Below are 26,956 nucleotides of genomic sequence, written 5' to 3' on the forward strand. Positions count from 1 at the left end.
AAAAAAAGCTGACGCAAACAGGGTAAAACAACCCTTGCCCTCATTCACCCCATAATGCATTGCAAATAAAAGGTTTTTCATCAGACGATAATACACCTCTTCATAATATGGCAGGTGACCGTGTATTGTAAGGTTGTGACTAAAATATCTCTTTGATTTACACTTATTCCATTATTAGCCTGTCTTTGAAGTGACCCGAGAGCACTCGCTAACTCCTCATTACGCAGACAGAAATTAAACTCTATAGCTGTAGAGGACTTTGATGTTTCCAGACACCCGTGAACCTGGGAGCAAAACATTGTACTCCCTTACATCAGATACAGTGTTCATCCCTTGGGGTGGTACATTCATTAAATGTGATAGGAACAGATAAAAGACAATGTCCTTCCCCTTGTCAAGATTAGGTTGAGGCATTGGGTGATGTTGCAGTGTGACTGAGATTGTGATTTTACAGACCAAAACATCCCCTGGGTAGATTTACATATGCATACATAAAATTCATAGAGCAATTATTGACAACGCTGCTGTCTGATGAGATTTATTAGATTGCGATTCGCTTAAATCTGACAGATCTTGGAAACAGGGCAGTATGCATGACAGGAAAATGATGGCCTTCATAAAACATTATATTACTGCAATGAAATGGCATTAATCTTTCATAACATGGGTCATCGTTGTATGCTAAACAGATTTCACTATGGCAGGACGTTCAGAGGAAGGGCAGGACATGGGCATGTAGAGACATCAGTATACATGTAGGCTAAATGCACAAAAGGTGAACCGGGTTCTTTTTCGATGTTAAATATGCAGACATAACTATGAGTCAGAAAATTCAAGAAATTTCCCAAAAACAATGTAATGCAAAGAGTCTGAGTATTGGATCCATTAAGAGTGATGATTTTACATGACATTACTTGTGATGTTGTACAGTTCTCAAAATCTGTTAATCAGCTAAATTTTCACATTTTAAATCAATACAACCACTGCACTGTATTCCATTAAAATTATATGCTAACATTTGTATTGATCACCATGATTTTGCCAAAAGACATGTTCCTGGATCAACACATTTTGTCAGAAAATGTAGTCCTAACCCTATCCTTACCCCTACCCCATAAGTTATCCCTAAAATCAGAAGGAAATGATAGGTGAAAAAAAAAAATGATGTAGAAGCACCTAACCCCGGTTGTAAGCCTAATCTTGACATAAACTCTAAACTTGTCCCTCAAATCTGATGTTACATTAACATTATGCATTTGGCAGACGCTTTTATCCAAAGCGACTTGTATAACATTTCAAGGTACACATTTACATTCTTATCAGTTCTTGATGATGTTGATCCAGGAACATACTGTATGCTTGATGAAATAACATTCAACCATTTGCAATAACACTTAAAGACTTTGTAAATTAAATGTAAAAGTCAGCTTTGAATATTCAAATTAGTATGCATTAAAATGACCTCTCCTATAGGAAAACTACATTGAAAGTAGTCCTGAGGGTTACACTCCGAAACATGTTTTTGTTCAGGATTCACCCTTAGACATTATTAGGCAGCGTGGCCATCCATGCAGCTAAGCAGTAAAGCTCAAATGCAAATGGCACAACACTCTGCTCCAGTGCTGCCTCATCAGTTCTGACACCCTGCTGGAGTGGTAATCTGTGAGCCATATGCATAGCAAAGCATCATGGCCATCTGCCCTGGGAACACACGCATCCATCTTCCTGCATGAGGGACACAGGTTTGTATACATGTAGGTCCTGAGGATATCGGGAGGGTGAGAAAGACAAAACAGGAGAGTGAGTGTGAATACCACTGCATGGCTCCCTCTGCTGTGCTAAATACTGTTCACTAATAACAATCTATATTCAAAGCTGGGAATTAAAGGCGCAGTCACTCATGTCGGTCCAAACCTGTATGATATTTCAGTACGTACGTTCCTGTACGTTCTTTACCATATAGAGTTCAAATGACAAATAAGCACCAAAACGGCACAATAAAAGTGGTCCGTACAACTTGTGCTCTTAATTCCAAGTCTTCTGAAGGTGTATGCTGGCTTTGTAAGGTTTAATAAATCATTAAGTCTAATTTTGTGAATCACTCAAAAGAGTGACTCTCAACTGTCTCAAAATAATGACTTGTTTATTGATCCAGTTAAGTTGAAATTTAGTGACTCGATTCAAATAATGATACTAAGCACCAGTTACAGAACAAGTTGATGGTGAATAAACAATCAGAGCATAAATGTTTTTAGGGATAGTATTTCTTTAATGAGGACAATGTAGGTTAGAATACATCTCACAACATTCCCATTCCCCTTATTATCCCATAATTTCTCAAACAGACCAAGAAAGGTAAAAGAAATAAAAATGAGAGAATAACATTAATTACTAAAATTAAGACCAGCAATATTATTGATTTGACTGTACTGAGACAATTGGAATGAGAACTAAACTGAGCTGGACAATGACATCACAGTTTTCTACAGAATTGAACTCTGTTTGCATCATTATTTTCCTGTTTATCCATTTTAAGCTGCATTAAAGTGCTAAATAAATAAAAGTGACTTGACCTTACTATAATTGTTCATGATTTATTAATATAATATAAATAAATGTAAAGGGTGTTAACAGGTCCATACCTAATGCCTTCATGTCTACTTGAGAATGATGCAGTAAACCTTACCAGACCAAGCTAAGAATGATATCACCACAGGCCAATCTGATCTCTTTTATTTTTAGAATATTTCCTCAGAGCATCTAATCAGTGCGCAAGGCCCAGCAACACCAACGTCTCCCTGCCTGGAATCTTATCATACACTAGGGGCTTTTATCCCTTCTTCCAGTCATTAACAAGGAATAAGCAGATAGCAGTCTAGGAAAAAAAAACAAAAAAAAAAACAAATCCATCCATGATGTCAGTGCTAAAAGGGGTTTTAAGGAGACCTGTAAGTTTCCAACAGTTCCGAGATTCATGGTATTTCAATTAAGAAAGCACTTTTCTAACCAAAGGAACAGAGTGCTTTCAGTTCAGCTGTGATCAATTTGAGGACTTACATAACTCTAAAATGTCTGCATATTTCAAAGACTCTGCTCAAGGTGAGCGAACACAAACTGGGGTTTAATACTTCTGGTTAGGCCTTTAATTAACTGAAAGTGAAGCTGTAAAGTAGGTTTAAGATGACAGCTACACAATGCTCTGAGACAGGTTGCCTGAACTCCTGCTAATAAGTGGAGAATATATCCCAAAGGTGTGTGACATGATTCTCTACCATCTGGCAGTCATCATAATAAAACTTTTAGGCAAACTTGACATGATGACTCTTTTTTTTTTTTTATGAACCAAGTTAGAACTTTGCACAACATCAGGTATTTATTATTTCATTACTGACAACATTTTTAGTCAAATATTAGGGCTACATTTGACACATTTTGCTGCCAGATGATAGTTATGACACCTGCTCAAATGTCAAACCTTCATCTGATTATAAATATGGTGATTATCTCTAAGGTGGACACCCGACTTGATATATTTACCATCTGAATCTAACCACGTCATGTCAACAAATTGAAAAGTCAGCCAGCTATTAACCCCAAATACCAGTTTTACATATTCTTACGTTATTTAAAAACTGTTGTTTTAATTACCTTGAACAAAACTGAAACTGGGGGCATGGCCTAATGGTTAGAGAGTCCGAAAAGTAACCTGAAGGTTGTGGTTTCGATTCTCAATACCGGCAGGAAATGACTAAGGGCACCGAACCCCCAATCGCTCCCCCGGACGCCGCGGTGAATGGCTACCCACTGCTCCGGGTGTGTGTGTCCATGATTTTCAGTGTGTGTTCTTTACTCACTGCTCCTAATGTATGTGCACTAACTTGGATGGGTTAAATGCAGAAGACAAATTCCGAGTATGGTTTACCCTACTTGGCCTTCATGTGTCTCTTTCACTTGAAAAACAAGACCTTTGTCTCAAAATATAGTCAATCATTTTATTGGTTCTGATTTGCGACATAAATCTACAACATTTTAAAAAAAACATTAAATATTAGATCATATTAGTGCAGAATCAACATTGAGTTGCTGTCCGGGATCGTGTCAAGGATCAGCCAAATTTCCACGTGCATCATCAAAAGCGGTTGATAAGAAAAGTGCTGAGCTGAAGTTTTATGCCATCTAGTGGTTTAAAAGAGAATAAAGTCAAATGAGCCTTTTACCCCGGTGCATCTTTAAGGCCAAAGTACTCTTCACTTTTTACGCGTATGCGAGGGTCAGCGTACAGTGCTCATGATGCGAATTTCACCATCAGAAGAGTACTGTACCATATTTTTGTAACCGTGGGTACTTTGTAAATTTGTTTGTAGTAATTAGCTTATCCACAAGGTGGCAACCAGGCCCCGGGGATCGTTGCTTCACAAGGTAGTCGAAGTCGAATGCAGGCAAGCTACAGCGACAGCTACATAGACGAGAGATTGTGTGAAGAGGTTTGAAAGTACCCTCATTTTTTACAACTCTAGCAAGAATACAAAGATATTTACATGGGTTGTGACTCGTGGTGAGAGATTGCTCAAAACTATGCATGCGTCAAACGCCTGTGTACTGAGTACGAATCAAAAGAAGTATACTTTCTGCTTTAGTCCCGTGGTACCCTAATATTATCTGAGATCAATTTTGGTCTTAGTTGAGCTGATGTTCAAACTACTAAAAGCAACAACTTGATACAAAAGCAATTTTTCATGTCCAAAAAACCCAAGGCATATCAAGTTAAATTAAATATGTCTGTGCGCATCATGATATCATACTCAATAACCATTGATCTTAGAGCAGACGGCATGTGACATGTCAGACTATGTGACAAAAAATAAAGTATGTTGTCCTTGCAATGCCAATGCAGAGCTTGTATGATGTCATAGTCCACTCTGACAATGATGTGTCAGTACGTTTTATCAATCACAGAGTAAGTTATCCATACACCCATTTCACAAATGAACAAAGAAAATTAAACCTCAGCTTCTGGCCCATTAACACAGGGGTGAACCCAAGGATTTAGGAAGGATGTGTGTCCCTACACTTCATCAAAGTGCTTTTAATAAGAGCATTCCGTTGAAGGCCAAGCATTGTCCTTCTAAAAGTGCCACATTTACATACTACAATTACGAAGCCGAGAGCCGAGACAGCCTGAGAAATTATTTTGCATTCCCCATTGTTGCGATGACGTTAAACAATGATATAAACCATGACCTGCAGGTCAATCATTAGTCCCTGTTCTATACTTGTCTGATGCTTTGCAAGCCGCATGTTTAATTTGTTGATTCGTGGCATTGTGGTCCATTCAAGGGATTAAAACCTCAAGCAAGAACCCTCTTATTAAAATACTGGTTTCATATAACCTCCCAACCTCCAAAAAAAGTAAATGCGATTAAAAACTAAAATAATTTATCAAAAGTACCACGATTGGTTCCAGCTCAAGACCTCTTTTTAACTATTAATTCTTGCAATTAGGCAACTTATGAGTGTGAGGGCCCATCAAATATTCATAGTGATGCATAATTATGTATTACATTCCAGAAGTTATATATCCACAGTGGGCTTGTCAAGATAAAGACATTTTTATTTGCTTTATAAGACTGTTTCATCTCCAACAGGGTGGATAAAAGAGCCTTCTCTGACACAACTGCAGGGGTTCTTAGTGACCTCCCATATTAATTCTATCAAGCATAAGACACATGAACACTGGTAAAGTATTCAACACAACAGGCAATCCCATGTATCAAAGTGCAGAGAATGCATCAAAGGTTTACCTTTAAAAAAATGAACCACTGAGCCTGTCAACAAGGGGACAAATAAAGCCCCAGAATGAGGCTATAGAACGCATTGTGTGATAAATTATATATTATGTTCATGCCAGTATTGGAAGATCATTGAAGGTCTTGATTGTGCCAGAAGCAAATATGGAACCCCAACTACAATGGACTTGCTGAAGAAGTTTGGCTTTCATCTTGAGATATCCTTCAAAGCTTGCTTCAAACAGAGCAAACTGGCAATCAAACTAATGTGTAACCAGGCAGTTGTGCACTTCACCAAGCCCATCATCAGAACAGCAGCTGGGATCATGAGACAGCGCCGTCTCCTCATATCAAGCATTCAAGGTCTTCGGAACATGTTATTTTTTCCATGTTGAAAGCTATGGGGAGATGATTTGAGAATCTTTAATGTCTTGCATGTGACATGTGAAAGAAAATCCTCTTACTTATAGATCCATCTATCTGAAGTCTTTAATATATAGAAATAAAACAGAATTCTTCAGTATTACTTTTAAAAGTAATATGTTACAATATTGTGTTTCTCCCTTAAAAAGTGTCTTTATTTTTTAATAAATGAGATTCTGAATTTCACTGTTTTATTAATTTTGAGGAAAATGAATCTGTTTTTGTGCAAATAAGATGATGCTCGCTCACATTTAGCCTAGAAATAAAAATCATGTTAACACAGCGCACCTCTGCACTTACTCCGGATTTCACTCAACATGGGGACAGGAGAGCTGACAGTCAATAAATGGGAAAACAAGTAACTTGCATTACTTATTTAAAAAAGCAACCGATATTTTGTTGTAAATTTAAAAGTAATGCATTACTTTACTAAAGAATAGCTGTCTTTGAAACAATTTGCAAATTACCATGTTAGTTATGTTGCTTCATGTTATCTATCTATCCTTATGCTATTCCACTTGTACTGCCATCTTTCTAATTTTTTATTTTTGCACTTAATGTCCATGTCCAAGGCCATTAGGTACGGAGTTCAAAGTCACTTTTTTCTTTTCTGAACAAATGCAAAAATGTGAAATATAAGTTCTGAATGACAGGTTCTAAGTCATATATAGATAGCTCCATAGACTACTGATATGACATTGTGCATTATTTATTTATTATTAAAAATGTAGAAACTTTTTAAATAAAAAAATAATAAAAAAAACAGGGGTAAATCATTCAAAAATCATTTGGGGTTAATTGTTTGATAGGAATGGAAAGTGACACCACAACATATGATACACCTCTACACATTTGACTGCCCATATATTACATGATTGGTGTTAATTATTCCTGTTACATGAAAGAAGATACAAAATGGTGTGGTACACATTGCAGGTAATACTACACTAAATAAGCTCTAGGCCCTGGCCCCAATCAAAATCCAAAGAAAACATGGATGTACTTTTACATCTGTGAAGAGTTTCCTGTTTCCAGTGGTCACTGGAGGGCTGCCATCCATTTTGAGGTCTGGTATGGATTAGACATTTTGATATTAAACAGGCAGGTTTCAGAAGTCTTCCTCTTGAGTAGAATAGCAGATTTTATTTTAGCTTGAGGGAAAAACTATTCTAAATTGCTTTTTAAGTCTTTGTAAATAAAATTCTAAAACCATTATTTATTTGTTAATCTGAAAAGATTTTATGTAAAAAAACAAAAAAAAACAATTATTATTGGCCCCAGATCTCATTCAAAATCATTATATGGATTATATTATATGGATATATATTCTGGCCAGAATATTCACGCAAGAATTTCCCTTTAGTGTCCCACTGAAAAAAAAGAGATAATGATAATAATAGAATAAAGGTTTGAGACAACATGAGAGTGAGTACATTTTTATGTCAGGGGTAACAAAAAAAACAAAACAAAAAAAAAGACTACAGAGATACTAGAAATCACAGCTGTGAAATGTCGGGCGGGCACAAACAAAATATCTCGCCTCTGTAGTGTCATTCAGATGTTTATGCTACCATAGCTTGTGCAGAACTTGCCATGAAAACATCTAAATGACTTTATATCTCCAAGTTATTGCATGAGAGATAAAGCTATTAAAGGAATGGAGAACAAATGGCAGTTAAAGGCTAAATTTACATAGAGTGGAGAGGAAGCATGCTGAGATGGTGTTTGGTGTCCATCATATGCTGGATAATAGTGTTGTTATATTCACCCAGGAGGCCATGCCTGCATTTGCTATGCTTATGGCTTCAACCTATAGATTTCTGGCATGTACAATATGAACTGGATAAGTCTGATAGCTCCTCAGCTCCAGTGGACTTATGGGCTTGTAAGTGTCTACACTTGCATCCCAGCATATGCAGTATGTAGTCTTAGTATCATTGAAAACACCTACTTATTTGAGGTACTGCTTGTCACTGTGTAGTATGGAAATACGCATATTCACAGGGAGTCTTACTGTACAGTGTAAAGGCAGCTATAAAATATTAAATATATTCAAGGAAGACAAGATCAATCAAAATTCAGTATGCAAAAGTTGTGAAAATGGAAACCAACCACAATTCATTATGCAAAACAATGTCATTTTAGTATTATTGAGGTATTATAGTTTTGTATTAATAGTTTGAATTAGTTATTATTATTATATTTTATTTAACATTTATTTCATTTCAAATAACAAAAATGTTTAAATGGTTTTAGTTTTAGTTACCTTTCAAAGTTTGGTACATGTTCAATATTTAATGAATATCAATGTGAATATTCATAAATAATGTCAATGGGAGATTTTCGAACTTTAAATCTTAAATCTTCTTAAAAAGACTTTAAATATACAATAAAAAAATTATAATATAATAAAACAGAAAGTACAGAAAGTATTTATGTGTAAATACTTATTTTGAATGAAGTAACATGGTGCAGCAGTGGAAAGGTGCATTTAATAGGAAAGCATCCAACATGAAAAATGATCTCATACAGCATCAGTAGCTGAATGATGTCTAAAATATTATTTAGTGATCAAGACCTTGGTGATATATGTGGAATGTTAGTTAGTAATGTGGAGCGTATTAGTGGTCTCTTTATAAGTGTATCATGTACACTTGCTTCCAAGGAATTTTGGCTGTGGTTTGACCAGGCATTTAGGAACTTACCCTTTAAAAACTAAGACATGTGCGACCATATTCCACACTTCTTTGAGGACATCTCCTCCCCCTTGGTATCCTGAAAACATAAATCAGAATCTTATCCTTTGATCTAATTACATTTCAATGCAGTACGATCCTCATTTAGTGAAGCTGTCAAGTTATGCCTTAAAATGATATATTAAACTCAAGCTAATGCGGCTTTTGAAGTGAAAGGAAAGAAATATGGATTTTACTCATGCACTACCACATGAGTACTATATGAATGATAATCAGCTCATTTGGGATGTTTAACAAAGTTATTTTTTGTGTTTCTTCTATTTGCATTGCATTTTATGAATGCACTAAATGAGGACGTTAAATGCTTGTAACTAAAATTAAATGAGTTTAGATCATTTTCACAACTCTTGAAATACACTTTGTGTATTTGGTTGTAATGTTAAAGGGATAGTTCCCCCATAAACCTCATGTTGTTCCAAACTCGTATGAACTTCCTTTTTCTATAAAACAAAGTTTTGATGAATGCTCTGCTGAATTGTATTTATTTATTTTAAATGCATGGGGACCAATATTATCAAGCTATAGAAATGATAAAACAACAGAGTACACGTAAAAAGTGGTCTATAGCTTGTGTGAGAAAAAGGGATTTTTAGGTCACCATTCACTATAAATGTAGCTTGACAGCTATGCTTTCATAGTATGGAAAAGAGCAGCTTGAACATTCTTCTAAACATCTTCTTTTGTGTTCTACACCAGAAAGAACCTAATAGAGGTTGCAGAAGACAAGTCTTTTTTATGAAAAAAGTATTTTTGTAACAGGGATTCAAGATAGAGAGGCAGTGTTTTCTTAAGTGGTCCAACGGCCAACTGGACCAAACCTGTGCATCTTCATCTGATTAATGACCATCCTCGGTCTAATAAACAGTAATTGAACGGTCTACTGCAGAGGACCTGTAAGCCTGGGAGAGCTGATCGCAGCCCGTTCTATCGTCTGGGGGTTGATTATGGTTGACCTTGTGTGAAGCGCACTTTGAAACAGTGAGTCTAGGCTGGGAAACTGTAGCTAGAGAGCAAAGCAGAAGATAAATGAACAGATATTGTATTGACACGGCAAAAGGAGATCAATAACGTGATCAATATCTATTTGATTTTTATCAGAAAACTCCGTGGAGGAGGAAGGCGATTGATCAAACGTGCCAGGGCACATCGGCATATCTAACAATATTAATTAAGAAAAACTGCTTAGGTGACTGATTGCTAAATCAGTCAATATTGTTAAAATCAAAACTAACGATTGCTGCATTCAGATGTGTAGCCTTATTCTTTCTCAGGATGGATTTACTGTAAGCTTTGTACTATAGTAGTTGTCTTAACATGCTAAATGAGTCCATAAGCATAGTTATGATGATAAAAGTTAATAGAAGGTATAATAATTACTTTTTAATATTATGTTGTAAATGATCGTGATTGAATAGAGTCAGAGTTCTTCATTGTAATGAAAAAAAAAACTCTTATATAAATATTAATAAATAATATAATGTTATATAATAATACAATAACACTGTTCACATCCATAGACAAGTTTTCATGTTAATGATAATTAAAATTAATAGAATTATTCATTTCATAACAGGGACTCAGCTTTTTTCTTCTATTTTTTAAACAGCAACCATATGTAACATGAAATTGGACAGACAAAACTTACTTCCGCAGATTTATGTGTAAGTTAGCTTAGCTGTTCTTTTATCTATGGGCTGGGGTTCAGTGTGTTAATGCAAATCAAAAATGGCATCATTTCTGTAAAGATGGCTGTTCTGACTAAAACACTATCATATAATTGAATCTGTTCATCAATAAAAAAGGCGCAACTCTAGTAACAGTAGCAGGGGGAGATATAATTCAAAGGCCCGTCAACGATGAGGTAATATTTATTTTGACGCATGACTCATATGTGGTGAATGAAATGTTTAAGAAGCTTTCAAATATATCATGCTTTTAAGAAGCCTTCTTATTTTACATGCTTTTAAACATCAGAGGGTCTAAAAGGATATGAGCACTTTCTCAGCAAAGCAGCACTTTTACATTATGATTGCTTACTTAGCTCAGGTTCCAGCACAACAAGATACTTGTTATGCTTTGTTCTCATGTGAACACAATGCAGCTCCCATTGTAAAATATATCAACTGGATGACAGCGGTTTAATACCGTCACCTCGATAATCCTCATAATAACTCATTATCACAAAATATCTACGCCATAATATACACGTTACTGTCAGATTTTTATTAAATAGATCTCTCCGAGAGTCATAATCAAGCGTTATGATGCAGGATAATAAACACGGCTGGACAGGAAAAGAAGAACGTGTCGCAGCTATGTGTGCAATGGGAATACAAGCCTTCAGCGTGAGAATATTTATTGGACATTGTTGAGTGCTGGGGAACATGGTTAATGGTTAACATTACGCAGTCCTTCCGAGCAAGAGCAAGATTAGCACTTACATGTCTTTAGTGCCGGCACTGTGAACGGTCATAAAAAGGACCCCTCATCTGCTCTTGTAAATCAAATCATTTTTGAGCGGTGATGATGGTTCTGCCAATTAACTGAGGCCGGACTGGTGAGAATTACCACTCACTAATACACATGATCCATTCCTGAGATCTATAGCCTTCCTCGATTTGGCAATCTCCATACAGGACTAAATGTGATAAGAAATGAATTATTCTATTGATGAGGTCCTTAACAAGGTAATAACCGCACTCCCCAGTCAATAATTATTTCGATAAGAATATCTCTATTATGAAAATGCAGACTGCAGCAGAAAGTCACAGCACCAAAACAATACCCGGTGGTGTAATTGCCTTTGTCTGAAATTATAGTTTTCATTAAATGGAATGCTGCATGTTATTGATTGTTTAAATAAGACTCGATATCTTCCTGTTTCAAAGCACTGTGAAATTGCATGGCATTGTAATATTCCAAAGCATTGTTGTGTCTGTTCATCAATGTTATGAGATTAACACTTTAACGAGTCAAGGACTATTGGCCACAGTAACTGCTGTATCTAAATGGACTAATTTGATGGGGTTAGAACACAGACAAAAAAAAAAAAAGCAAATCACTACCTCTGTCATCGTGACCACATCTACTGTGTGAACAGAACGGAGAGTGGAATAAGATAGACTTATGCTGTGTTCCATTCATAGTCGATGTGGGCTATTCCTATTAAAGCCATAACCCAGCTAACAGGGAATGGTCTCAGAACATTGGCTATTGTTCTGGCAAGATTTTTCTCAAAAGTATGAACAAACATTCTTCCAGTAACTTTAACAGAACATTTGTTCAATGTTAACTGGTCTTTAATAATGTTTAATAGAGCTCCATACCTTTGGTTCTGGTTGATCTAATAACTCGTCCCTACACTCTCCATGGCTGTTGAGTTGGAGGTCTCCTGACTCCTTCATACTTAAGGTATGGTCTGAGATATATTGATGGGCATTGAGTTTAGGTTTACTAAATTACCTTCTTAGAGACTGGTCAAAGCACAATAAAGAAGACTAAAAGTTAGAATAGGCTGATCTGACATTCAGATCCTGAGAAGGCATTACTAGGTTGCAAACTAAATAGTCTTTGACCTTTTTGGTTTTGGAAGGGTATGACCTTGGTGTAGCAGTTGAATTTGGATGGGTTGGGAAGTTTTTGGCAGGGCTGTCACCACCACTTTCTGGTCGGGGGTCTTCGTAAGAGTTTTGTTCCTCCTCAACTTCTTTTACTTCCATCTGTGGGAGAAGAAAGTATTCAGCTTTTTTATTGCTGCATCCTAGTTTTGGTATTCAATAAGTATATTGTATATTGGTTGTCATCTTCACCTGTTCTATGGGAAGATCCACCTTCATATTTTCATCTTCAAGGACTTCAGGTGCTATTACTGCCTCCATCATTTTGTTGGTGGCTCTGAAGACACTTTTTTCTGGAGAGGGCGATAAATCCTGATTACATGCTGATCATATGTTGGATGCATCCGTCAAATTTTTTGAAGTTTGAATAAAACAAAGATTATTGGAGTACATTTTACAAGAAAATACTATGAGTCTTTCTAATAATTTCATGTTTAATTTAAGTTTAGTTTAAGTTACTTGCTGTTTATTCACAAAAAAATAAATAAATGATTAGCTGTCTGAGTGAAAATTTGAGTGAAGATCCAGCAAAAAGCAGGATCAGGTTGATCCATTAGAATGAACCTTGCGACACTGTTTCCACAACTGAGTTTCGCAGCGCACATAACAAAATGACATTGTAAATGGCCAGGCTCTGTTGGGGCTAACTACAAATCAATTAATGTTTGTTACAAAACGATCAATATCTTCTCTCAAAAAGCAGAAGATTAACACAGACAAAGAAAAAAACCTGTCTATAGATGGGCCGTCTTGTTTCGGCAGACAAGACATGAGGGTTCAAGTGATAAACACTCTTCAGCATTACCCAAAACACTTCGCATCAAATCAAGTTCGTCTGAGCTCAGCACTTCACAAAGCATTTAATGGGCTTTCTTGATCCTGAGATGCAAACTGCATTGGCTGGTGCCTTTGATATTCAAAGGTAAGACAATCTTGGCTAATGATAGGCTGACAGCAGATGCACTCCTCCTCCAGTAGGTGATGGGAATGGCACTCGCAGTCATGGCATGTTTGATTACCCCTCTGCAGTGATTGATGTAGTTAAAAGGAGCTTTCTTGTTTTATTTTTTTTTTCGTTTCTGCCATTAGGAATGGCATTATGTGGATCTTCTGCCCCATGGGACATGATCAAGTGTCCAGAGTAGGTATGAGCCTTCATCGGGGGGCTTTTATAAGCATGGCTGCAGACATGCCGTCCGAGGCTAATGCGAGATCTGCATGAGTGAGGGAAACTCAACTCCATCACAAGGACTGCTGGCTCGGCTCTTACGAGTAAAGTGATGGCAGCTCCGGAGCGCCTGCAATTATTCACTGAATGATCTCATGGCATGTAAAAGACACAATGCACTTGCTCAGTCAAAGTCTTGTTCAATTCACGCAGTTTACAAAAGTGTCATGCTCATTCACATGCACCCCCTCATATTTGTGAGCCAAATGGATTTTGAATAGAACAAAAAAAAATGTATAAACAACAAATAAGAAAAAAATATATATATACTTTAAATATATACCTTTTGGTTAAAAAAAATATAAAGATTAGCAATTATTTAAATAAATTATTTAAGTGATTAAATAATAAATTATATTATATTATAAATCTCTTATGCTCACACAGCTGCATTTATTTGATAAAATGTCATATATATATATATATATATATATATATAAAAATTTAATTTATTGAAAAAATATGAATTACTTTAAACATACTGTATACTTTATTATGCAACACACTATCACTAAACAAATAAAGGTAGCCAAAAAAAAAACCCACTAGTTACAATATAAGTCTCTATATGCAACAGAGTGAGAGAGACTTGGTGAATGAAAGCAAAAGAACAGAAACCATTATAGAGAAAAATTCAGAGAGAATGAGAGAGAGATTTCTAATGAATAACTTATGAACATTTTGATTACCTATCAGAAAAAAATGGAAACATTTTGTTTTCCCAGCCAGAGCTAACAAGGCACTTGCATACATTTTAAACAAAATGGCATGATTGAATTTATCTACGATTTAAAGCCCTTTGCAGCATTTGAATCTATGCTGAGCTTTAATATTCCTCTCACAGGATGGCATTCTATCCAAGAATGAGAGCGTATTTCCCTAATGTAGGTGGGCTTTAGAGAACAGCCTGTCAATTCAAAGCAATTTGTGGCGCACACACGCCTGCGCTCGCTGTATTGCACCGCACACATGCAAGAGTACAAGATCCCTCTTTTTTGCTACTCTCTCTCATTCCCTTAATCATAAATGCATCACAATCACACAGCAGAGATGGTAAAGAGAAAGATGGAGAGAAGGGAGGAGAAAATAACACTTCTACAAAAACAACAGCCACAGCGCCTATCAGCAATTATGTAAAACGCCTGTATCTGGCGAAGGAAGAGCAGGGAAATGGAACTCCAGGGAGACCGAAGGAAACGACTTGCCACACTCACCCGGCGTAGCGAAGAGATCTGGGATTTTCGAGCCCTGCCCGGGCAGTTTGGCGTAAAAAACGACGGAGCCGGCTATGTCCACTCCTTGTTTTGCGAACTAAGGGTAGAAAGCAATCTTCTTTCAGACCATACATGGCTTTGATTTGATCTGATGCTTAAAGTGTGTCTACAACCCGCTGATAACAAGAAACAACTGTTTCGAGCACAGCTCGTTCTTCCTCTTTTACTCTCTTTTTCACATTTTCCATTGACCTCAATTTTTCATGAGCTGATATGCTTTGTAGCTCCCCAGCGAACGGCACGGTATTGAATTCATCTGGTTCCAATACATCCCATGCACAACCTATCAATCACCAGAGAGCACAGCAAACTAATCATTTATTGATGAAACAGGGCAGCCATGAATTTCTAACTGCGATAGTCTTATTTATCAAGCCAGATCAAACAATGAGGATCCAAACAAGCTTTAAAAAAGAAACTTGAGGGGGAATAACTTATTCTTCAGCAGACAGCAGACAGTTATTGATGATGAAAAAAGAAGACTGGGGCACTGGAGACACAGAGAGAGACAGAACAGTGGGAAGAGGGGTTTAGAGTGATGCTTTGACAGCAGGAGTCATGTCTGAATTAATACTCCCACAAAAGGTAATTTTCTTCCAGCAGGCAGTGCATACCGGATCTACCGTTGGGAGCAAGGTGAGCCATTTCTGGCACAGTGAGGGAAAGAGAAGGCTTAATACATTTTTCTCCTGCTCTTGCCACTGTTAGTTGGCTCCATAGAGAGGCAGCATGGGGGTACTTCACTGATCTCCGTCTTCCACTGCTACACACTTCGGGCAATGGTGTTTGCAAGCCCACTAACATGGGGCCTGGGGAATAGCTGAATATTTGTTCTACACACTTGCTTTTTTAAAGCAAACTCTGCCTGACATCCTTTTGAATTTGAACAGCTGTCGGAGGGCAAAGGAGACATGGCACGGCCAAAAGTTCTGCTGCAATTCAGTAAGTCAGAATTCATTCAGAATTCAAGTTCATCAATGAAACTTTCAGGATGAACGAGCGTAATCCTCAAACTGAAAACGTAAAAAAAAAAAAAATGATATAAACTCAAGAGGTTGTTGTGAAAAACAAGATATACAACTATATTACTGACAGCAAGTGAGTTTTTGAAGAGTTCAAGGTCAATTTTCATTTAATCCCAGCTTTAGACAGCCTCCCAACGGACCATCTGATTCATGTTGAACAAAACTGCCAACACCACTCAAAAACTGGCAGTTCCAATCTGATTGGCTGGCTACGCAATTTCATTATTCCGTTGAGGTTCACAAGTCCGCCTGGAAACAAAGACATGTTTAGAAGGTGCTGGGTTAATACAATGAGTGCTTTTGCAGAAGAAATTACTGGATTTTCCTGGATGTGATGCCAGGTTTATGCCATCCAATCTTTTGTTTGAAGTACAGTGGAAGGTAAACCAGATACTCACGAACAGAACTGCATACTGTGCTTTGTATTTATTTTTAATGGACACAAGTTTCAAAGTCCAAATACATATTAGGTATCTTTGAAGTTTTTTGTACAGCAGTTTGCAGACTTACAGTGCGGTATATTTTTTTTGAATGAATGAGTTTCTATCTATTATTGTGCCATCTATAGTCTCTATTTCAGATAAAACCACATCTAAAAAGCATGAAAAAACAAAATAAACTGTGGTTCTTCACATCTCAGAACGCGTTTCTGCTTTGAAAAGCGTGAGATGAGGGCAGTGGAATGGGGAAAAAACGCAAGGTCTCGAGACAAGTTTTTGAAAAGTTGAACTGATTTTAACTTGAGCACCGCGTTTTTAGAATGCGTGTCATCCGCGAGACGCTGCAAAAGACACAAGACGCGAGCACAACGTTTATACGTTTCCATCTAGCGCGTGTTTACATAGAAAAACAATGGAAAAGTAGCGCATTGGAATGGAACAACGCGTTCTGTGTGAACGGACAGCTAAGTGTGCGATTCTTGACCAGACTAATGCTGCCTTCACACACCAAAGTTTTTTTAATTTTCACTTCTCAAGTCGTAATCACAAATTTTTCACGTTCAGGTGCTTTGTTGTTGTAAAGAATATGAATCATGGAGGTAGGGCCATAGCTAGTTTGTGCAGTTTGTGGCTGCGCTGGATAGCCATTTTGCAGACAATTCTTGAATTACGGTCCAATAAATGCAGTATTCAATGTGCACCAAATGGATATTTGTATACATAAATATACATGACTGTAACGCCAAGAAATCAGTGCAGATGCTGTGTTCTCTCCTCTATGTTTAAGGTTTATCGCCCGTCCTTACTCGGAAACTTGGTTATCAAAATGATCTCAGAGTTTCCCAGTCATAAATATGACTTGAGAGGCCGATCATGTTCAATTTCTGGCTAGGAAACTTGCATTTATGTTAATTGTGATGCACATGACAGAAGACAGACAAAAGTCTGGCTAAAGCCGGTTGCACACTGTAAGATTTATAATAGTCTTTTAAGACTGTTGCTTGTCAGACTGTCGAAGAACATGTCAAACTAGCGATCAAAGACTTCAGATTTTGGCCTAGGAATCTTTTAGGATTCTCAACATTTGTCTCAGACGGCCAAATCGTGGCCAAAATCATACAGTTTGAAAGTAAATGAGATTTAAGTAAGGGCATTTAAAGGTGGAAAGTCTCAGTTCAGTTTGTAAGGTTAAAAGTATGTAAAGCCAATGTTGTACATTTGATAGACAAACAAGACTAATCTAAGGCCCATTTTAAACAGGACGACGCCAAAACCAGGTGTAAACGGGGTTCAAAACGGTTTGATACATCTGCATGAAAGTATTAGGTATAAAAAGCAAAAAGTCTCAGATGACCACTTGTGATGGGATCTGCTGATACGGATCTTGATACCAGGCTTACACAAGGCCTAAGAATAGGTAGTAGTTTCCTTTATACTAACTGAATTATGAAAGTACAGCATGGGGGATGGTATCTTCAATCCAGAGCTATGTAATAATGACTCTGAAGCCAGGCATGGAAGACCCCCTGGTGTTTCAGCGAAAAACTCCCCCTGCCTGTGTAGGACAGGCCTGACAGAGAGCAGCTGGATGGGTGTCTCCACCAATCCCCTCGAGAAAGCAATGTTTCTTCAAAACAGGAAGCCTCCGCAGGGACAGCAGCGGGTCTGACTTGAGCAAGTCTTCGGAGATATGAGGAGACAGCTTCGCCCTGCAGTGCCACAGAAAGGGTCTGGGACAGCTTTACTGCCTCTGCATGTCACAGTCATGGATTTGTGGCCGCTAGTACAAGGGGGTGTGATCATCTCGGTCGCTGTTGCACTTTTCCACCCATGTCAACTTTGCTGACACCTAGCTCAACATCTGTTAGGCCAGTTGGAGAATAAACACCAAATGCTGTGCTACTGCTTTCATCTGCCGGTGCAGTGCCAGCTCTGTCACATGGAGAAAAAAACCCAACGGAGATTTCTAATAATACACTGGCCCCTCCATGCTGTTTACATGACAATAAAATATAGGCTTAAATATATTGTATCGATCGCTTAAAGATGAGACAGATTCTTCCGCTGTTCAATTTCTTAATAAAAATATTTATGTTGGAATGACATCATAGGATAATGTAAGCAGCCAGACGGATAAAGAAAGGTGTTTTGGTAGAGGTGGTTGATGGAGACCAAAGCTGAGTCTTTGTCTCCCTCATGTGGAAAATACAAGATCTGTAGAGAGGATGCTACCAAGAGGAAATATCATGTTTTGTATTAAAAGAAAGCATGCAGAACTTGCTATGCATTTATGGAATTTCTTTTTCTTCTTTTTTTTACAAAGATCTTTTCATAAACTTTACATGCTTTTTAGTATAAAATATTAAAACTTTTTAATTTAATATTTATATAACTAACTATGTATATACGCTACCTTTCAATGTTTTAATGTCTCATGTTCCCCGAGGCTGCATTTATTTGACTGATTACAATTTATAATGATAATTTGAGAATTATTGGAAACAAATGAATGTTTTTTTTCAGGATTCTTTCATGAATAGAAAGCTCTAAATAACAGCTTTCATTTGAAATTAATAAATTATAAGTTATTTATTCCTGTGAGACTTCAGTGTCACATGATCGTCCAGAAATCATTCTAATATGCTGATTTGGTGCTTCGGTAACATTTATTATTATTATTATTATTATTATTATCAATGGTGAAAACATTTTTGTGGAAACAATGATACCATTCAAACATTTGTGGTAAGATTAAAAAAGAGATATTAATGCTTTTATTCATCAAGGATGCATTAAATTGATCAAAAGTGACAGTGAAGACATTTATAATGCTACAAAAGATTTATATTTAATAATGCTTTTATAAATTGAATAAATAAATTTAATACATTTAATAAATGCTGTTCCTATTCATCAAAGAATCCTGAAAAAAGTATCACCATTTCCACAAAAACGTTTAGCAGCAAAACTGTTTTCATTATTAATAATAATAATAAATGTTACTTGAGCACCAAATCGGCATATTATGATTTCTGAAGGATCACGTGACACTGAAGACTGGAGAAATGATGCTGAAAATTCAGCTTTCACATCACAGGAATAAATTACATTTTAAAATATATTCAAATAGCAAACAGTTATTTTAATTTGTAATAACATTTCGCAATATTACTGTTTTTACTATATTTTTGATTAAAAAAATGCAGCCTTGGTGAGCGAAAGAGACTTCTTTAAAAAAAATAGTAATGTTTCCAAACTTTTGGACAGGTTCTGTATATTTTAATTGTTATTAAAAATGCTTTGTAAAGAAATTTAAACTATAAAATATAAAATACAATTATTTTCAAACATGCAAACATAAGCCTCTAGATTTAAATCCACCCAAGATCTAAATGTTCTTAAGATCATGAGAAACAAATTAAATAAAATGCATCAAATCATTTATCTGGTAGTGTTTGAATTACCATTACATTCTCTGAAGGGAAAACTAATATGTATTAAATTGTTTGTTTTCCTCTCAACAAATACAGATTACGGGTAAATGTAAACAGATTATGGAACAACACCTTGGAATGTAATGACACTTTGATGAGACTTTGATTGCTACTCCATCTTCATTGTATCAAAGATAATTGGCCACTTTCTTCAAATTATTTCCTCCACTCAATGAAGCTGATGAAGCATGAGAAATCAATTAGACAAGTTCTTTCCCTTCTAACATCAACAGGCAAACAGTTTGCTGTCATTTCTCTTATTCTCAATAACCAGATGTCTCAAACTTTACTTTGGAGAGCTCAGGGTCCCAGTCTACTAAGTGTGTATTTTTTCTCCATCACTTATGTGCCAGGTCTGGCTCTTATTGTAGTCTGGACCATCCCAAAGCATCAAGTCAACACGCACACTATCACAAAACAATTTATCCTCATTCTGTGGGTACAGGGGAGGGTTTCAGCGCCTTCCCCCGGTGAGGGAATTCGGCTCTCACTTGATCAAGTAACACAAACTCTGAGCGTTGGGACAGTTTGAAAAAGGAGAGGTGAGAAGAACTCAATACCTCCTACAGACAGTGATTGATGAGGGGAATGTACCCGAACCCAACTCGCACGGACACAGATCAGCCTGATTGGAGACATTGAGATCCTGTGACGGTAACATTTTTCTCAAGTATCTGATCTTCAGAACTAATGAACAGTGGTTAATTTATATCTGGTCCGAATTGAAATTTTCTAACTAACTGGGTTCAGTAAGAGTGGAAAGAGATGGGTGATCATCAAGATTGGTGTCTTGTAAACTAGTTCAGGACATTAGCCTGGTTCTATATTTAATCTCCATATAACTGTTTAAGACACACACTCGTTTTCCCTGTGTTCATCCCTGTCTTCTGAAGAATGAGCCTATTAGACACTGACAGGCAAAATCAATGCCAGCGTTTTCATTAGATATATATTTTATCTATGACACAGTTTGATAATATTATTTCATTATCCTTACCAAAGTTCTGTCTTGGTTTCCTTTTTTTAGCACTGGAAGAATGCCATTGTTGATCCTAAAAAAAAGGGGGGGAAATGGGCACTTAAAGAAATAGTTTTTATTAAAAAAAAATCTGTTATCACATATACTCATCCTCTGGTTGTTCCACACCTGTTTGCTTTCTTTGATTCATGGAAAACATTAAAATATTTAAAAAAACAGAAATCTGTTTTATCATGTCAGTTCTGGCATTTTTATTAATTCTGTGGTTTATTAGTGCAATTTAAACTATGTATTTTTAATGTTAATTTAATTAGCAATTTACAAATAATTTTACTTTATCTCTAGATTCTAGATTTATTGTCTTTTTTCTATTTAATATAACCTACCATTCAAGTTTGGGGTCAGTAAGATTTTTTTTTTAAAGAATAAAATACTTTTATTCAGCAAAAGTGAGAGTGTTACAAATTATTTTTATTTCAAATCAATCTTGTTCTTTTGAACTTTCTATTCATCAACGAATAATGAAAAAATTTCAGTTTCCAAAAAAAAAAAAAAAAAAAAAAAAAAAATTATATATATATATATGAAGCAACACAACTGTTTTCAACATTAATAATAAGAAATATTTCTTGAGCAGCAAATCAGTGTATTCAAATGATTTCTGAAGGGTCATGTGACACTGAAGATTGGAGTAATGATGCTGAAAATTCTAAATGCATTTTAAAATATATTAAAATTCCAATTTCACTACATTAATGTTTTTACTGTATTTTTGACCAAATAAATGCAGCCTTTGTGAGCGAGTGACTTCTTTCAAAAACATTACAAAATCTTCCCAGCTCCAACCTCAAACAGTAGCCTCATTTCTTCACATTTCTGCATAGAATCAACCGCATTGGTTTCAGAAGTGGAATATTTTCCCTAGTCTTTCTCCTTTTGTACTCCATGGAAGAAAGAAAGTCAAACAGGTTATGAACATCAAAAGGTGACCAAATGATTGCAAATTGAACTACAAGAAAGTGCACTAAAAGGGCATTATACACCAGTCATTGCAATTATCTTGTCTTATAATCTTCCTTACACATCAGTGAGGCTGTGAATTACTCCTTTGCATGGAACCAGATGATAAGGCAAAGACCTGAACCTCTCTGCCCCTACAGCAACATAACAGTGGTTGTTCTTCAGCTCATACGCTCCACGTAAAGGCTTCCCATTCAGCATGCACAACCTGAAAGGATTGAAACCGCTCAACATTGTCTTTCATTTTACACATGTACATTTCATGAATGAAGCACATACAGTACCTGCGCACAGCTCCAGTGCGAAGGTGAACTTTCTCGGTCACCATGGCCAATACGTTTTCCCAGCTGGCAAGCGTGTGTTTTGGAATCAGCACCCGTGCTGGAGGAACCAAGATATCTCCATTGGTAAAAACACTACAAAATATAACCAGATTTGGAACTCACTCCACACATTTGCGCTTCACTGATAATTAACAACATTTGAGAAAATGAGATGCCATTAGACATAAATAATGAAATAAAGCAGAGAACATTGGTCTGATTTTATACCATTAGACAGTATTATAAACCGTTCTAAAGAATTAGACTTTGCCGTATTGCCTGAGGGTTCGCCATTGAAGACTTCCAATAGGGACACATTAAAAGCAGGGCTCACTTGATGGTGCACGACTCATTACCGATTCTCTTCCATCGAGCTGGGACAATTATTCTGCTGTGAACTACAGGTTGGATCTGCAGTGGAGACAAATGAACAGGACCCCGCTGAGCATCACTGACAATAACTGTTCCACTACTCATTTAGGGCACTTACACATCTGGTTTTCTTCAATTAAATGCTATGTTGGTTGTTGTGCAGACGGAAACAAGGAGCTAAAAGGGTGACAGACAGTGACATATAGTGCCATAACCTCAAGCAAAATCACTCTAAGTGGGTATTTTTATGATTATTGCTCTATTATGGTCCACTGCATTTTGGTCTCTGAGGAAGGTTGTAAAAAGTATTAGCTTAATAAGTCACTTCAAATTGTCCAAACTTTGAATAGCACCAAGCCTGCGTCTTCTTGAACCCTATACAAAACTGCTGAGTGTCTTAACTGTTTTTATGCTTGAGGTCACAGAGACCTCAGTGATGAACATGTAAAAATCATCCATTTGGATTATACAGTTTTAACATAAATTAATAAACTCAAATGTGATTTGTCAGTCATATAGAAAAGAAACGGGACAGATTTCTGCACTCAAAAAAATCATGGCATAGGTTATTATTAACTATTTGCATCTATTTGATTTTACTTAAATAATCATATTTTAAAATGCATTTACTCAAATAGCTTAAAATCAATATAAATCATTGGAGTCTTTTAGTGGCCGTTCACATGCGTTTATATGCGTTTTAGCCGTTCATTTACATGACAACGGCGTTTCGGGGGCTTGAAAACGCAAGGGTTTCAAAGTGCTAGTTTAAAAAAAATACACAATTATTGTCTGTAAACTACAAAAAATTTGTGAAAACGGTGACGTCGTGCACATACCTGAGACGCGAGAAAAGGAAAAGAGGATGCACAAATAAGAAATGAGAAGCACCCCATGTGTTCAGTCTATAGGCGCGTAGTTTCTTTACAAAGTGACATCGCCAACTACTGGCCTGGCAGCAGAATACAGCGTTTTTAGTCATTTTCGTAGATTTATGTGAATGGGGATCGTTTTGACAATGTTGCTGACTGTATGTGAAAAATACAAAGGAAAAACTTTGACATTTTTTGTTGACGTGTAAGCACCCTAAAATTTAAAAACGTTTCATTTGTTTTGGTCGTTCATTTACACGACAACGGCATTTTGGGGGCCTGAAAACACAAACTTGTGAAAACAGCTTTCAAAGTATAATACAGTGATTTTAGTCATTTTCGCAGATCTGTGTGAACTGTGATTGTTTTGACAATGTTCTCATCTGTACACGAAAAACGCAAAGGAAAAACGTTCCCGTTTTTAGTACATTGATTTTGTGTAAACGCACCCTTAGATAACAAATATACTATTTTGGTATCGTGGTGCTTATACTATGCTACTGTTCATTATAGTACACCTTCCTGCAGTTTTGCTCAAACTTCAGCGAAAAGCAACTGAAGCAGGGTTTGTATGAAAATTACAAGCAGGTGTATGAGCAGGAAATGAAAATTGCAGGAAGATAGAACTCCAGAGCAGGTCTGAGCACACTTGTGCTAAATTGTGGCATTGGTAATTATTCAACAGATAAATTGTTCAACAGCTGTAACCACTTTTCATTAATACATAATTTAAATAGTCACTGCATTTATAGGAGTATAGGAGTGAAAAGAACAAATACTTCAAAAAACATGTGAGGCACATTTATTGACCGAAAAAAGACAGTAAACAAAGAGTAAAGAAAGATAGCTTGTAAAAAAGGAATTTTGGAAAAGGCATTTTGGAATATGACATTACTGTATACATTAGAAAATGAAAAGAAATCCGAGGGGAGAGCTTAAAGGAGAAGTTCACTTTTAAAATGAAAATTCTGTCATCATATAATCACCCTCACAGGAAATCACAGGAAAAAAATATACTATGGAAGTCAATGGGACCCAAAAACTGCCTGGTTACTGATATTCCTCTAAATATCTTCCTTTCTGTTCAGCAGAAGAAAGAAATTCATACAGGTTTGAAACAACATGAGGGTGATTATATGATAACAGAATTTTCATTTTAAAAGTGAACTTCTCCTTTAAGTAGCACAAATCATTTGCAAAGAGCATGTAGTGAATGTTGACTAAATCATTTTCTAAAATAATTTTATGAGCAGTCAGAAAACTAAGCCTGCCCCACACATAGGCGCCCTGATGGTTTAAAATGGAGAGAAACAGCTGACTCAAATGGAGATATCAACACACGTTCACTTTATGGTTTTCAGCAACAAAAAGCATGAAATCAGTCATCCGCTACAGTCTGGAGAAACCTTGCAGTGATATTCTGTCTGAGAGATGTAGCAGAGTCAATAATGATGTAGAACTGCAGTAATGATCATACTGCAAAAATGTTATGATTTGCCTCAGATATTTGCTTTCCCTATACCGTTCTGATTTATTTACTCAGACAAACTCACTGAAAGGAAAAATTATTTAGATTATATTTCAAATATAAAATATAGTATGATAAAATGTTATGAACACTGTAGCTTCCAAGACTCTTACCGGTTCACTTTTCTTTTTTGACGGTTTCTGTGGTATGTGATGATAGCTATAAAAGAATAAAGGAGAGAGAAAGTATATAGTTAACATCATAAAAAAAACATATAATATTGTTAATATAAATATAATATATCAAGTACTTAAAAAGTATATTATTTCCATGCTTTGAAATGTAATTTCATAACAAAGTACATGTATGTGTAAGGCACTATTACACTATTACAAATTACACAAAAAAGGACAGCTGATAGAAAAAAAGTTCATCCATTTAGAAACTAAAATAAGTTACTAAAATAAGCATTATATTTTTCAGGTTTAAGGCTGTTGTAAATTCCATATTTGTCGATATGAGAAAGCTGTACAATCAGGGAAAGCTTCATGAGGATTGCAATAAATCACGTGCTTTATTGAAAACAATAGCCTTAATACAAGGTTCCATTGGAAGTTATGCTGTGTACCCGTTACATGCATAAACCCAAACTAGGGCCATCGGTCCAAAGTCGGCCTGTCATGACTTTTGATTTGGCCCACCATACTAAGATAAAAAACAATAAATAAGCTTATTGGCCTATATGTTAAGCCAATGTCTTAATTTAGTCTCTCTATCTCTATTTGCATAAATCTAAAACTCATCTGTACAAGTGACCAGTTTTTGATTCAAAACCAGATTTTCACTTAAAGATGATGCTTCTCTGTTGGAAAAGACCGTATTACTGTATAAACCCTGTATTAAACTGCTATTATAATTTAATTCATAGTTTAATGACATATATTGATAGTAGCCTTTCAAAACCTAAAAGTAATTTAACCCCAAACCACATCAGTTTGCTTACTCTGTAGGCCTAATAGTTTCCGTACTTATTCTATAATAATTGCACCATTACCATGTGAATAAAGTGAACTTACTCCAGTTGTTTCAGTCTCTCTGCTCCGGCTGCCACATATCTCTCTCCGTGCACGAGCTGCTCCAGATCCAACACCCTGTGACCCTTGTTAGGGGTGTAAATGTTTCGCACTGCCCCAAATGGAGCGGTGATGCCTCGAGTGACAGTGTTCAGAAAGCTGTCAAAAGTGAATGATTGGCGTTGACTGATGACAAACCTTCGGCCGGGGTAAAAAGCATCTCCGTTCCGGAATACAGTAACCGTTTTGGTTGGCGGAAGATGTGAATAAAACCCGCGACCAGACATTATGAGCCAAACCAATCCTGCTCTAACCCACGAGGAGGTGCTGAAAACAAAATATGCAGTTGTAAAATAAGAGTTTTTTAAAGTTTTTTTTTAAGTTTTTTTTTTTTCTTGAAAAAAGTAGATGTTGTTTCTTGAGTCAGTAGATGTTGTTTTGACGAGATTTAGAAAATGCCAAAACGCAAGAAATGGCAAGTATTGACCCCTCAATTCCCTTTCAAACTAAAAGGAAGCGCCATAACTGTTTCTTTTTCATTTGTTGACTCTTTAAAAAAAGTCTAGTTGAGTCTGTGAGGTAACTGGAGATTTAACGGCGGCGATCAGGCATTACCTAAACCTTACAACCACCAAACAATTGATTAAATTTTAATTAGCATATTACTTACACATGTCGTAGCAGACACTGCATTGCAGGGCATCTTTTCAAAAATATCAGTTTCATCTATAGGTGTCAACCAGATTTTTCCTGTTTTGGTGGGTTAATAGCCTAACCTATTTAAATTAGGTAAACAAAAAAAAATG

The 26,956-nt window shown here is 36.3% G+C and overlaps 1 protein-coding gene across 1 annotated transcript; it reads right to left on the reverse strand.

The window, feature by feature from the left end:
* Window positions 1-534: 534 nt before the first annotated feature.
* Window positions 535-26,437, reverse strand: dcdc2c (doublecortin domain containing 2C; the record flags this gene model as incomplete). The annotated part of the gene is made up of 11 exons (XM_084096317.1): window positions 535-1,761; window positions 8,915-8,984; window positions 12,541-12,684; window positions 12,775-12,875; window positions 15,025-15,121; window positions 21,041-21,095; window positions 22,104-22,250; window positions 22,327-22,458; window positions 22,700-22,776; window positions 25,251-25,296; window positions 26,154-26,437. 10 exons carry the CDS (start codon window positions 26,435-26,437, stop codon window positions 8,925-8,927), a joined length of 1,143 nt encoding a protein of 380 aa, XP_083952443.1. The 3' UTR covers window positions 535-1,761; window positions 8,915-8,924.
* Window positions 26,438-26,956: the final 519 nt, after the last annotated feature.

This window comes from Abramis brama (genome assembly GCF_963993115.1).
Source record: "Abramis brama genome assembly, chromosome: 21".
NCBI classification, from domain to species: domain Eukaryota; kingdom Metazoa; phylum Chordata; class Actinopteri; order Cypriniformes; family Leuciscidae; genus Abramis; species Abramis brama.